Here is a 12,637-nt window from a genome sequence, read left to right on the forward strand (position 1 = left end):
TTGCTTCTTCATTTTAAATAAGCCAACAGCAACTTACCTATTAAAATCAAAGAAAAACATTTATGGCCACACTCTCACTGGCCAACAAAACTGATAAACTGCTGTTTCGTTCACACTTTATCCCAGAGAACACTCCATTTTTTTATCTACTCTGCCTTGCTTTGGAAGTCATTAAATGCAAAGATGTAATTTAATGATTTTTTAAAAAGTAAACATTACTTCTAAAGTGAAAACCAAAACCATTCCTGAAGATACTGATTGTTACAGAAACATTCTTATTTATTATTCTGTTCTTAATTCTCTCTAGACCCAGCCTGTGGAGATATACTTAATACATTACATCTTTAACATATAAGAGGTACAGACAGACCCAAACTTTATCAGGAAATATGAGTTTATTCCCATATGACTCTCAGCTGCCAATTTGAATCTATCTCAGCTCCAGGATACAGAAAGGCCAGAATGTCTGATCCTAAGCAGAACAAGAAAGTAAAATAAAACTTGACAGGAAAGTGCCATTAGCAAGGCCCTATGGGTGCACAACAGACAGGGATGCTACAGAGACAATGTTTACACATTCTCAGATTGTTTTTCCTGGTCACACTCCAAATACTTTCGGATAGCAGACCAGGGCTGTGTGGTATATGACCATAACACATGCATTACCACACCAACAGCACACCAAGAAATAAGTGCCATATGATCTAAAACAAACTTCAGGAAGATGTAGTGTCTCTCCACCCAACACTTTTGAAACTGAAAGAGAAAGCTTGAGATTTCTGATTTATTTCAGAGAAGCCGAGTGCAGTCCTCCAGCATTACTGGGTACACATCTGCTATCATTGTTCTCCTAGAACCAGTCCTGGTTTACCTCCCATCTATCAGCATTAGATTTCATTTTATCTGAATAATGGCAGAAGGTGGCAACAGATCGGGTCAAAGGCTCTTTTCATATCAGACCCTGAAGAAGTCGATTACTCAAAAAGAGAGACATCTTCAGATAACCGTGCAATCCATTCCTCATAAATGTTAAAGATTTTTCGTTATTAATAGTGGCAGGAGTGACAGATTATGGATATTAATGCTATTTTTCTGAGAATTTCAATGGCAAGGGCTGCTTTTCTTTTTTCTTTCTTTTTTTTTTTTTTTTTTTTTAATGTTTCTAATTAGGCACGAATTTACAGCAGCTACCAGAATAGCCAAGATTGATACCCAGTAGTAAAAAGCTGCTACCCGAATCCGCGGGACTATGACTGGAACGGGGGCGGGGGGGAAGCGTCGGAAACAAATCCACCCCCGCGACTCCCAACGCGAGAAGGGCCCCCCTCGGGGGTCTGCCGGACACCGGGGCCGGGCCGGAGCAAGCGAGCTTGGTCCTTACCTGGTAAGCAGCGGGCGCGTCGGAGCCGGCGTCAGCCCCCAGGGCTGAGAGCTTCTCCTTCAGGCGGTGGTGGGCGCGGTGGCGGAGGCAGTAGGCGACCCCCGACGCTGCCAGGACCCCGGCGATGCAGGCGAGGGAGAGGAGGGTGAGGAGAAGGAATTTCGCGGACTCGGCCTCTTCCCCGCGCTGCGCGAGCGGCGGGACGTTGCTTTTCTGCAGGGGAGGAGAGAGAGGCAGCGCCTCAGTTGCGCGGTCGCGGAGCAGCGCGGAGGGGGGATCCCGTCGGGGGGAACACCCGGCGGCGCTAACTTTGGGCCTGGGAAGGGAGGCAAACAGAGGGGCAGGACCGCTGCCGGGCCTCGCTCCGTGCCCTCCCCTCCGGCGGCTCGCACTTAACTACCGAGAGGCGGAGGCGGACGCGCTGGATGAGCGCGAGCACCGCGGAGCGCCCCGCGGCTCCGAGCCCCCCTCGCACCGCATCGAGGGCCAAGGGCTGCGAGGGGCGCAGCAAGGGAAAATCCGGTATTGTTTTTTTTTCTTAGTGAAAAATAAAACACAGGGGGGAAAAAAAAAAAAAAAGTAGGTGGCGATCCTTCCTTTTGTCTGTTGTAGAGGGAAGCGGCTTAAAAAACCCCCGATAGTTCCAAACTCCTCCAGATTACTATTATTTTTGCAGCACTAGGACAGAATCCTTCTAGTGCATTTCACTTGTCTCCATGTGCTAAAAAGTTGTACAATAATTTCCCCTCATTAGCTTCATTATAAGCTATATTAGCAACAATTAAAAACGCAACATGAAAATGAAAAGACCAGGCGCGCAAATTGCAGCAAGACTCATTTGGCCTGCATTCCCCCTTTCACAATTACCAGGGAAATGAATTGAAAAGCACGCCCCTGCCTCAGTCCTGGTTGCTACAAGATGAGAACAATTAGCAAACTCCTTTCCACCACCTAATTTCTCGTGGTAACAAAATGGATTTTTCCCCATGAATGCCTAGCCGGCCTATTCATTATCTCTCCTCTATTAGTAATTTTCTGCTCCGTATTCAGCTAGCCAGCTCTTAATTTCCTCCTGTCTTGCAGTGTACACAGTGGCTCTTATGTCAGGCCCGGTCCATTTTTATCTTGTAATCATAAAGGCCACCAAAGCAATTATCGCTGGTCTTGACTGTAAAAGCTTGTCATTAATTAGCCTCCTTGCCTTCAGTGCTGCGGATTAGCCGGGGCTGAGTCTGAGTTAATGGAAATGCAGGTTCAGTCAGACTCCCGGATTTTCTTGCCTGGATGCGCCGCGCGGAGGAGGATTGCCGGTCCGTGCGCCCCGGCGGGGCGGCGGGGGGCGGGCACAGGGCTGGCCGCGGCCACCGGCCATGTGCCGCCCGCCTCCGCGTCCGCGCAGCCACCGCCGCGCCCGCCGCCTCTCCTCCCCTGCACGGCAGCCGGCCCCTCCTCCAAATCCCAACAGCCACCAGGAGGAGGGGGCTGCACCCCCACCCCGCCCCGGCCGCGGGGGGCTCCGGGGCCGCCTCCTCGCCACCGCCCCCGCGGCCCCAGCCGGGCACCTGCCCCGGCTGCCCCGGGGGGAGCGCGCCCTCGGCCCGCACCGGGCGGGGGACACCGGGAGGGGCAGCACCGACGGCAGCCGCCGCGGTCTCGCTGCTCCCGCCGCCTCGGTCCCGGGGGGGTAAAGGGCTGCTGAGCTCTGCCATTAGCATCTCCCTGAAAGGCCCCGTCCCCTCGGGGCCAGGGGTCGCAATCTGCATCTCAATAGGCGGCTCCCGCCGAAGTGCCGGCGCCCCCTCCCCGAGCGCTGCGCCCCGGGACGTTAATCCTTCTCGCCGCGGTGTTTGGCCCCCCATCAGTCAGGCAGGGACAAGCCCCCCGGACTCCCCCGCGGGCCGGCCCCGCTCATGGGGAGGCTCGGGCCGCCTCGGCCCCCGGGTGGGCGCAGGGGCACCGACGGGAGGAAAGAGGCTGGCGGGCAGTTTCGGGTACTGGTCCTAAGCCTTACTTCTCTGCTTTCACTACCACGGTTTTAAACGATTTTCTTTCTCCGGATGCTGTGTGACGGAGCCGCACCAAGCACCCGGGAAAAGGGCTATGAGAGAGAAACGATGACAATGATGGGAGCAAACTGCTGTCAAAAGCTCCGAGTAAACGTGCAGAAGAAAAAGGGTGGCAGGGCTCTTTCTCCCACTGGAGTTAGAGCGATTTTAGATGTTGTTTCCGACTTTGCCAGGCAGTTTTTCCCGCAAAGCTGGGGCTGCCGTCCCCGGAGTTGGCTGCCCTTGACAAAAGAATTGTTCGACGAGCCCCCCCTACATACTCTCAGCGTACAGCTGCACTCGGGAGCCTGAAACACGGGGAAGAGTTAGAAACCTTCCGCGGAGCGTTCGGCATTGCTTACACCTCGGTAAGCGTCTGCCCTGGGGGAGTCAGCGTAGCCGTGTCCCTTGTGACAGGCTTCGGGTAGGCGAGGGCTTGCACAGCCCCTGCACATCCAGGGGGAGCGGCGCCCACGCCTGCCCCGACGCCCCGTGCCCTGGGAGGAGATGGAGGCCCCACGGCGGGAGGGCAGGGGCGAAGGGCCAAGGGGCACGGCCTCTCCCCGCTGCCCGGCGGCGCCCACCACGTCGGAACAGCCGAAAGGGAAGGGAGAGGGGCAGAGCCGCCGACCCTTCTCCCACTCCTTTCCTCCCTCCCGCCTCACGGGGAGCAGGTCCAGAGCCACTGCCGTCGGGGCCCGGAAGACTCCCCTCTCCCCTCCCTGCCTGCGGGGGCTGGTGCTTCGGGCCACCTCGGCCAGCCCCCAGGCCGCCCCCGGGGAACTCCGCGGGACCAGCGGCTGATGCCCCCTTCGCCGTCCCGCAGGAACGGCCGGGTGCGGCCGATGACAAAGTCCCACGGCCCGGCTCCGGCTCCGGCTCCAGCTCTGGGCCGCGCATCGGCGGCGTCCCCGGGCCCCAGCTGGGGATACCAGGAACCGCAGAGGGTAGCCGGGCCCGGTCCCCCCAGGTACGCCCCATCAGGACACAGCCCCCACTGTCCCCAAGGCAGTTGGAGAACCCGCTGCCCTTTCATCCTGCTCGATGCCTGACCAAACATCACATTATGAAACGAGTAAAAATTAATCCGAACTGTTAGTTACCAGCTCCCTCCCTCCTCCCACCTCTCCCCCCAGCCGCCCCCGCTGCCTCTAGCCAGGAGCACAGATTTCCCCACCTCGCCTAACCCCCTGATTCTTCCCTGCAATAAGGCCCCAGCCTGAAACGGAGTCCAGGGTTAATTAGAGGCGTCCTGTCAGCCTTGACTTGAAATTGAAAGAAAAGTGTTTAAATATTTATGAATTTGACATTTACAGTCGGATGTCTTTTAAAGCAGAACACCTCTCCCTGTGCTGGTTGGGGCTGCCATGGTGCGTGTGCCATGGTGCGTGTGCCTGGGGTGGAAGGGGAACAATAGCTGTTGCATAACAAGAAAAACAAATTACCTCCCCACCCAAGGCTTAACAAATAAATAGACCACATAAATTACACGCAATTAAATATTAAACTCAGCTACGTGTAACTATGCATTTTTTAAACTTCATATAACAGAATATATTGACATTCCTCTGAATGATTTTCTCCTTCGAAAAGTGTGGAGTATCACAGGGTCCCAATGAAGGAAAAACAACTAATTTCTAAATGAATGGCTTAGAAAGTGAATCTGAATGAAGAGGCTTTGGAGGTGTTCATCCAGTCTTTACTTGCTTTGAAACAGCCTGACCTAGCTTAAATGCTAGAAGGCAGAGAACAACAGTGCACCTAACACACACACAGTGTTTACTTGAAGTACACTGTTTCTATGAGGGTCTGTGGATTTTTAAGAGGAAAGAAAAAAATACTTAGGGTCTGATCTCATGTAGGCTTTCCCGGTCCCTCGACAGAACACATTTGATATACACCCAAAAGTGACTCATTAACTAGAGCAGCCATAACACTGGAGTCACAAATCACTGTTCTAATCAAAGAGCAGCATCCCGTTCCGCGGTGTCATCCCATGATGCAGCAGAACAGTCGACATTTCAAACGAATTCCAGGCAAATGTCAGTAAATATTTAATGTACGCTTTCATGTAAATAAGTTCTCACACCTATGCTGGAAGTGTGGCAGAAAGTCTTTGTAAGAGCAGAGGAGCTCCCCATGCAGTGATGTGGAAGCTCACCATCCAGAAGCCCCAGCAGAATTACACTTCATTATTTACTTTAGGACACAGGGCATGATTCTGGTCCTTGCAAAACTCTAACTGAAGTTGACGGTTTGTTTTGCTTCATAAATTTAAAAAGATTTAAAACGCAATTTGCCAGTTACTGCACCTGACCACTCTTGCAGTTAGCAATGAAAAAATCACTACAATTCATTTTAAACAACTCAACATTATAATTTTTTGCAATTTTTGCATGCTTCGATTTTTACATTTATATAACAGTTTTGTTTCTCAACAATAATAAAAAAATAAGATTTCTTAGTAAATATGGGCAAAAAGAGGAACTTCAGAACATGATTTGTTTCAAAATATTAGAATGTTAAGAAACTCAAGAGGTGCTATTTTTAATTTGGAATTCACTATAGAATCTAATAAATGAGAGAAGTGAGGCGGAAATAATCATGTATTAATTCTGTGCATTACAAAATCTTTTCAGAAGCTATTATCAGAGCAAGAGGCATTGTGGTTTGGATTCAGGGTGGGAGAAATCCTTTGTGCAACTGAAAGCTATTGTTCCTCTGTGCAGATGAAATTGTACTTGCAAATATGCCATTCAAGGAGGGAAAAAAGTACCTAGGCAGAAAAAAAGAATTCTACAAGAAAACCATTAGTCTTAAAAATAAACTTCACTAAAATAAGTTTTGGTTCATTGTTTGTTTGTTTTCTAAGGAATATCCTGTGTTAACAGTTGCAGCCACTGACATTAAAAGAAAACATAAAGGATATGCGTATTATTTCCTTATATAGAAAGCATGAGGAAAGGGATGTGTGGGATCTGTGTACGTATCTATACATAGATATATGTATAATGTGTGTGTGTGTATGTGTTCATATATATATACACACATCAGTGTATATCTGCTCATTTATATAAATCTAAACTTAAATTCACATCTAGTAATTTCCCTCTCTCAGAGGTTATCTGAGACATAGGTTGATACACTCTGCTGGTTAAGTTTTGATAGGTTACTAGAAAACCAGAGAAACACTTTACGTCAGGAGGAGCCTGGCTACCGCAATCTGTCCCAGGAAAGCTACAGAGAAGATATTCTACCTTTCATAAAGTAAGAAAACAAAACAGAAGGAAGGGAAAGCAGCATCTCCCTCAGTTTTGGTTGCTGCGTCTCCTCCCCTACTGTGCTCCCAGCCAGGTTAGGCTGGGGCAGCAGGGCCTGGGGATGTTCACCTTTTGTGCATGTAACACTCCTTGTGTTCAGCACTGCACTCCGAAGCTGTTTGGTCCAGACTACTTGTTGGTGTTTTAAGGTACAATCTTTAGAGTTACTAAGAGATTTCTGGGGCCACTACCTTCTGACTCCCTGCTCACACCTGCTCCTTCTCTCCCCAGAAAGCTCGCCTGATGCCAGGATCACTTTCAGCAAAATGTCAGTTCATCACCTGAAACGAGGTCAATTTAACGCTCTTACTCGAGAGGATGAAATCGGATGGGAAGGTACTTTTTGCTTCTTTTAGGGGTTGGAAAGATTAGACAAATCGACAAACACAAAAGGCAGATGGATTTCTGGGAACTGCAGCTTATTCAAATCACTGAGAAAGGTCACTGCAAGAGCCACAGATCTATTCATCTGTAAGGGTACAATGATCTTTCCACAACCTTCAACACCACAAAGCACTCTGGATCGTCTCTATACCTTTTAGTAGGATTAATACCATGAACAATGACTGAATACAATCAAGAATTCACTGAGTTCAAAGATCCCTTGATCAATGGCAGATATTTTCTTCTGGCTTCCTAAAGGCAAACAGAAGTGAAGTTTCTGGTTAGAGTTACAAGAAATTAGAGCTATTATTCTGAATCCCACTACAAGGTGATGCTGAAATGCCAGAACATCCAAGCACCCCAAAGAAGTTTGTGGCATGGAAAGAATAAGGTTGTGAAAGAGGAAATTCAATGAGCTTCAAGATTTTCTTGAGGATCTGGGTATGTTTTGAAGTCGGCAATCAGATAAAGAATAAAGCACAAAAGCCTACAGCATCACTGAGACACTGTAGGGATAACACACAACTCAGGAAACCGGACAGCCACATCCATGCCTGTGGAAGAGGTAGGTGAGTCGGAGACGGAGGAGCGTGGCCCATTCTGTCCGAAGCCGCACAGTGCACCTCTGAGGTGGCAGCAAGAAAAGGAGGGCGCGGAGACGGTGAAGAAACCACGGTGAAGAAACTTTGATTCCCGTCTCTAAGGACTCGGGGGCAGTTAGAGCAAAACAGCAGAGTGGGTGCACCAGGAAGCAGGTTTCCTCCGCAGCCCCAGGCTTTGTTAGCCAGAGTAAAACCGTGAAAGAGCGGGACTCAGCAGGTCTAAGTCACAGTGTCACAGCCCGAGCCAAGGGGACGGTCAGCGATAGCCGAGCTTAATCAAGTATCTTCAGCTAGCAAGAGAAACACGAGCCGCAGCGCCAGCGCTGATCTAATGCTGATGCTGAAGGCACATAATTCAGGGATTAGATAAGGCGCCCTTACAGCCGAGTGCCAGCAAGCGAGCCGGCTCTCGGTAATGCTGGCAAGCGCTGGCGGATCCGTCGGTGGAGCAGCCGCCCCGTCTCGCAGGGAGCCGGGCCGGGCCCCGCGGCCGTCCCCGCCCGGGGATGGGGCTCCGCGGCCGCACGCCCGCACCCGCCGCGGGGTCCCGTCCTCGGGCCCCGAGCCGGGAACACGTCCTCGACCCTCCGGGCCCGCTGCCCCCTCCGCCCCGCGCCTGTCCGACGGCCCCGCATCAGGGGCATCCCCGGGGCTTCGGCGGCCGCGCGGAGGCGAAGCGATCCCTCCGTCCGCCCGCGCTGCTCCGCGGAGACCCGGCCCGGCCCCGACCGGCGGCGGACGGCGGCAGCGGCTGCCCTCATCCCGGCCGCCCCCGCACCCCACGCCGCGCACAAGGCTCTCCCGAGTCCCGGCCGGGCCGCCTCGAGAGACGCGGGAGCTCCCCCCACCCCGTCCACCGCCGCATGTACCTGCTGCCGCCGTACCGGGACGGGCCCCTCTCTGCGAGGGCTCGGCGCACCTCGGCGGGCTCCAGCAATCCTCCTCCGGTGCCAAAACTTCCCCCTCTCCCCCCCCGCCCCTCCTCAGCGCAGACAAAGGCGGCGGCCAGCACAGTCGCCCCTCGCAGTCCGCAGCCGCCTCCCGGCGCGGTGCGGTGGGGGCAGGCGGCGGCCCCGGGCGGCCCGGTGGTCCCCGCGGGGCGCGGGCGGAGGATGCCGGCGCGCCCCGGCGCTGCCCTCCTTATATCGGGCCGCTCGCAGCCCCTGCCGGCTGCCGCACATGGCCCATCCACCGGTTGCTATAGCGATGCCTCCCCTCCACATGTTGCTGGCAGCAATTGGCTAAGGAGGTCTGGGCTGTGCAGAAACCCTTCGCCGGAGTGCGGCGATGAATGGACACGGGCTGTGTCACTCATTTGGAAAAGCTGTTTGGGGTTTCTGTTGTGGATGTGCGGGTTTCTGTGGTTTTTTTCCTTTTTTTTTCTTTTGGTTGATTTTTTTTTACGCGCACCCTCCCCCATCTTTTTTTTATTTTCCTTTTTTTTTTTTTTTTTTTTTTTTTTGTGTCTCTCTTGCAAGATGGAATTGGAGGGTAGAAGAACAATGACGGAAAGCCAAAAATAAAATCAAACAAGGACAGCAAGGAAAAGCTATAAATCATTTGCATCACAATATGGCAAAAGAGCTCACAATGCTTCTTCCTGAAAAGACTTTCCACCTTAAAAAAAAATCCACACATTGCCAAGCAAAGGAGACCCAAACTTTCTCTCCTCTCATCCTCGTTCTCCAAATGACACACGAAATTAGGAAGGAGGAGTGTGCTCCGACCAGCCCCGGGACAGTGACGAAGTCCACTTGGATAAATCGCGGCAGACACTGCTCAGAGCCGGTGCGGGCGAGCGGGGCCGTGCGGTGCCCGGCGCCGCGCACCCGTAACTCCCAGTCAAAGCCACGCTCCCGCGCAGGTGCCCGGGGCAGCACCGACCCTTACAACGAAACGGACCCCGCAGCCTTCCCCACCTCCCTCAAATTCCCGCATGCCGCCGACAAACACGCTGCTGGGCACCCCCACAGCATCTGCCCACGAAGTGCCCCGGCTGAGAGAGCGGGACAAGAGCGGGCGGGGAACGGCAGGGGGGCTGCCGGCCGCGGGTGGCAGGACCCTTCGCTCCCCCTTCCCCCGCCGATGAAGAGCCCTCCCGCTTCCCTGTCCCCATTGTTTCCCGTTGTCACTGCGTCTGGGGATGGCAGGCAGGGCAGAGCTGGCTCTCCTCTGTCCGTGGAGGCGGGTAGTCCTTTCCCTTTCTCCTTCCTCTTGCCTTTCCCCTTTCCCTTCCCCTTCTCCTCCCAAGGCGTCCCGCCCCCACGCCGCCGCGGCCGCTGTGCCCCGGCCTGCCCCGGCCCGAGCGGCGGCAGCGCCGGCGGCTGCTCCCGGGCAGAACTGTCCTGAGCCGGGGCAGCTGCACACACCTCCCCTCGGAATGCGACCCCCAGCCCCGCCCACCCCTTCCCCAGCCGCGGAGCGGCCCCGGCGGTGGGACGGTGCGGAGGAAGCAGTGTGCGGGATGGGATGGGATGGGATGGGATGGGATGGGATGGGATGGGATGGGATGGGATGGGATGGGATGGGATGGACAGGCCAGGCCGCCCTCTCCCCACACCCCTGCTATCCCGGCAGCCGTCGGGGGCTCGGCCACTGCCGCCTGCCCGGCCCCGGCGGGCTTTGCCTTCCTGGCTGGAGCGGGCGGCCCTGGCTCCCCGCGGCCGCCCCGGGGACACCGGAGCAGCGCCGTGTAGCAATTCCTTTTCCCACTTTCCCCCCCGACAGCGTTCATCCTTCCAGCGCCCCTCAGCAGCCGGCACCTGGGTAAGGCATATGCACCTGTGCGGGGAGCCAAGGAAGGGCAAGGGCCGCATGAGCTCCCAGAGCATCCCCGCCCCGCCCCAGAGCGACACTTCACTTAAACTTGTAGGACAGCACCGAAATGTCATCACCATCCCCTGTACAGGGCCGTTCTGCCGTGTCCAGAAAGTGCAGAGTGGTTGTGCCGTGGGCTCACCCCCACTAACATCTCACCCACACTCAGCTCACCCACCCATTCCAGGGTAAGGAAGACGCTCTTTACATCACCACCATTTCTGACAAGAAGGTTTCCAGGCAGGAGAGGAACTCCTCACCTGGCTTCTGCTCATGAAAATGCTTAATGTTCTCATAGATTAACACAACTTTGGCTTCTCTAAACATTTCCTCAGCCACGTTTGTAGTGCATGGTCTAAACGTACTGCTTTGTCAGTCTGTCAGCCTGAGAGGACCCCCTCCGCCTGATATTCTCCTGCCCCCAGAAGAGCCAGAGCATACATAATTTGCTCACTAACCTGCATTGTTTAAGTTGAAAGATAAATGAACCCGCCAGGAGATTTCATTAAAAGGACACGTGTGTTTGCATATTGATCCTTCTAATGAACTGTCTGAAACTGATAAATACTTCCATTAGCTTTGTAGTTTGTATTTCGTATTTAAAAATATATTCATTAACATTTCTTGGGGAGATATTGAATCTTTTCAGAACTGTCAGTTCTGAATGGGTTGAACATGAATTTGATTGCCCAAGTGTCAAGAGACAGCAAAATACTAGTTAAAACACATATTTTTTTAAACAGTGAGATTTTGAGAAATTTGTGGTGAAATTTAAAATAATTTTCATGTTTACCTAATTTTCATTACTTTTATCACATTCTAAATATGACCTTTGAAGCAATGGCAAATACTTGTGAGGGTTATGTTACAGGGAGAAATTATTTAAACATAGATTGTTTAACGCGTTATTCATTAAAAATGTAGAAGGTGTTTAGAGACAGAAGAAATAATTTTGAATTGTTTACTAATTTTGAATTCAAAATCAGTTTTTAAAGTATCTATAGAACTGCTGCTCACATAATTGTGAATTGACTTACTGATAAATTTTCTCATACGATTTAATTAATTTAAATTTGGGAAAACAAAAAAACCCTGACATCAGCAGCACTTCATTAAAATTTTTGTAGAAAGTTTCATGTATTTTTCTCAGAAAAAAGTTGACATTGAAAGTCTAAATGACTTTGAGACAGTTTCTTTGGGTTTAGCGCATCTAAAAATACCGGTATTTTGAAGATTCACATTAACATTCATCCAAATTCAAGAGCTGTATTTGAACTATGCCTAAACTCAAAATATTCTAAATCTTGCAATTTCAGTGAGAATGATGCTGAAACGTATTTCCATTTTGCACAGAACAAAACTCTTGCCTGAGAACCACCAATGTTTGTCAGGACTCCCTAAAAATCTCTTCTTCATAGCTGGGCACTGAAAACCACACTGACCATTTTGACTTGATTTCTGACTACAGATCTGTCTGCACTTCTAAGTGTAGCCACTTCTTTTGGCAAATGCATGTACAATGTACAGCATGAAATAGATTTTCATTCTTTTAAAGCATGTATGATAAAGCTAAAATACCATTTAATCTCATTTCTTGTTTTGTTTATCAGTTATCCTTTGGAGCCTTGCTCATTAAATACAGATCCGAATATGTCGTAGAGGATTTTCCACAGGTTTTCTGTTCATGTGGATCTTAAAATCAAAGTTGAATTTCCTTCACTCCTATGAACAAAACATCTTTTTCAAATATTAACTTCCTATACCACATGCATTTAAATTACTTTAGGAATACAAGTATTAAGAAAGAGTCAGAACTCCCATGTCTTGAAAACACCACACCTTTCTTATAAATAAAACCAATGCCTAGGACCATAATTTAAAAGTAGAGTTAGCAGGATTTTAACCACTAGACTCCATTGAGTTTTTATGTCTTATCTTCTCATGCTCATCTGTGACGATCAACAACAGACACATTCTACTTCCAAGTAAATTCTAGAGCTCTTAGCTTTATTAAGAAAATTATTTCTTTCTGGCTAAGATTTGAATCTAATTAATCTGTCTTGCAGTTTAAAAATGATAACTAAATTC

The 12,637-nt window shown here is 50.9% G+C and overlaps 1 protein-coding gene across 1 annotated transcript in view; it reads right to left on the minus strand.

Annotated features, from left to right (window-relative positions):
- The window catches only part of PTPRN2 (protein tyrosine phosphatase receptor type N2), a gene marked incomplete at both ends in the record, with an annotated part of 647,832 nt that overhangs the window by 100,134 nt on the left and 535,061 nt on the right, over nucleotides 1–12,637 (minus strand). The window contains one exon of the mRNA XM_082298956.1: nucleotides 1,382–1,594. Coding sequence (XP_082155082.1) covers nucleotides 1,382–1,594 — 213 coding nt within the window. The remainder of the gene's footprint in view (nucleotides 1–1,381; nucleotides 1,595–12,637) is intronic.

Source organism: Coloeus monedula (genome assembly GCF_965178545.1).
Source record: "Coloeus monedula genome assembly, chromosome: 1".
NCBI lineage: Eukaryota > Metazoa > Chordata > Aves > Passeriformes > Corvidae > Coloeus > Coloeus monedula.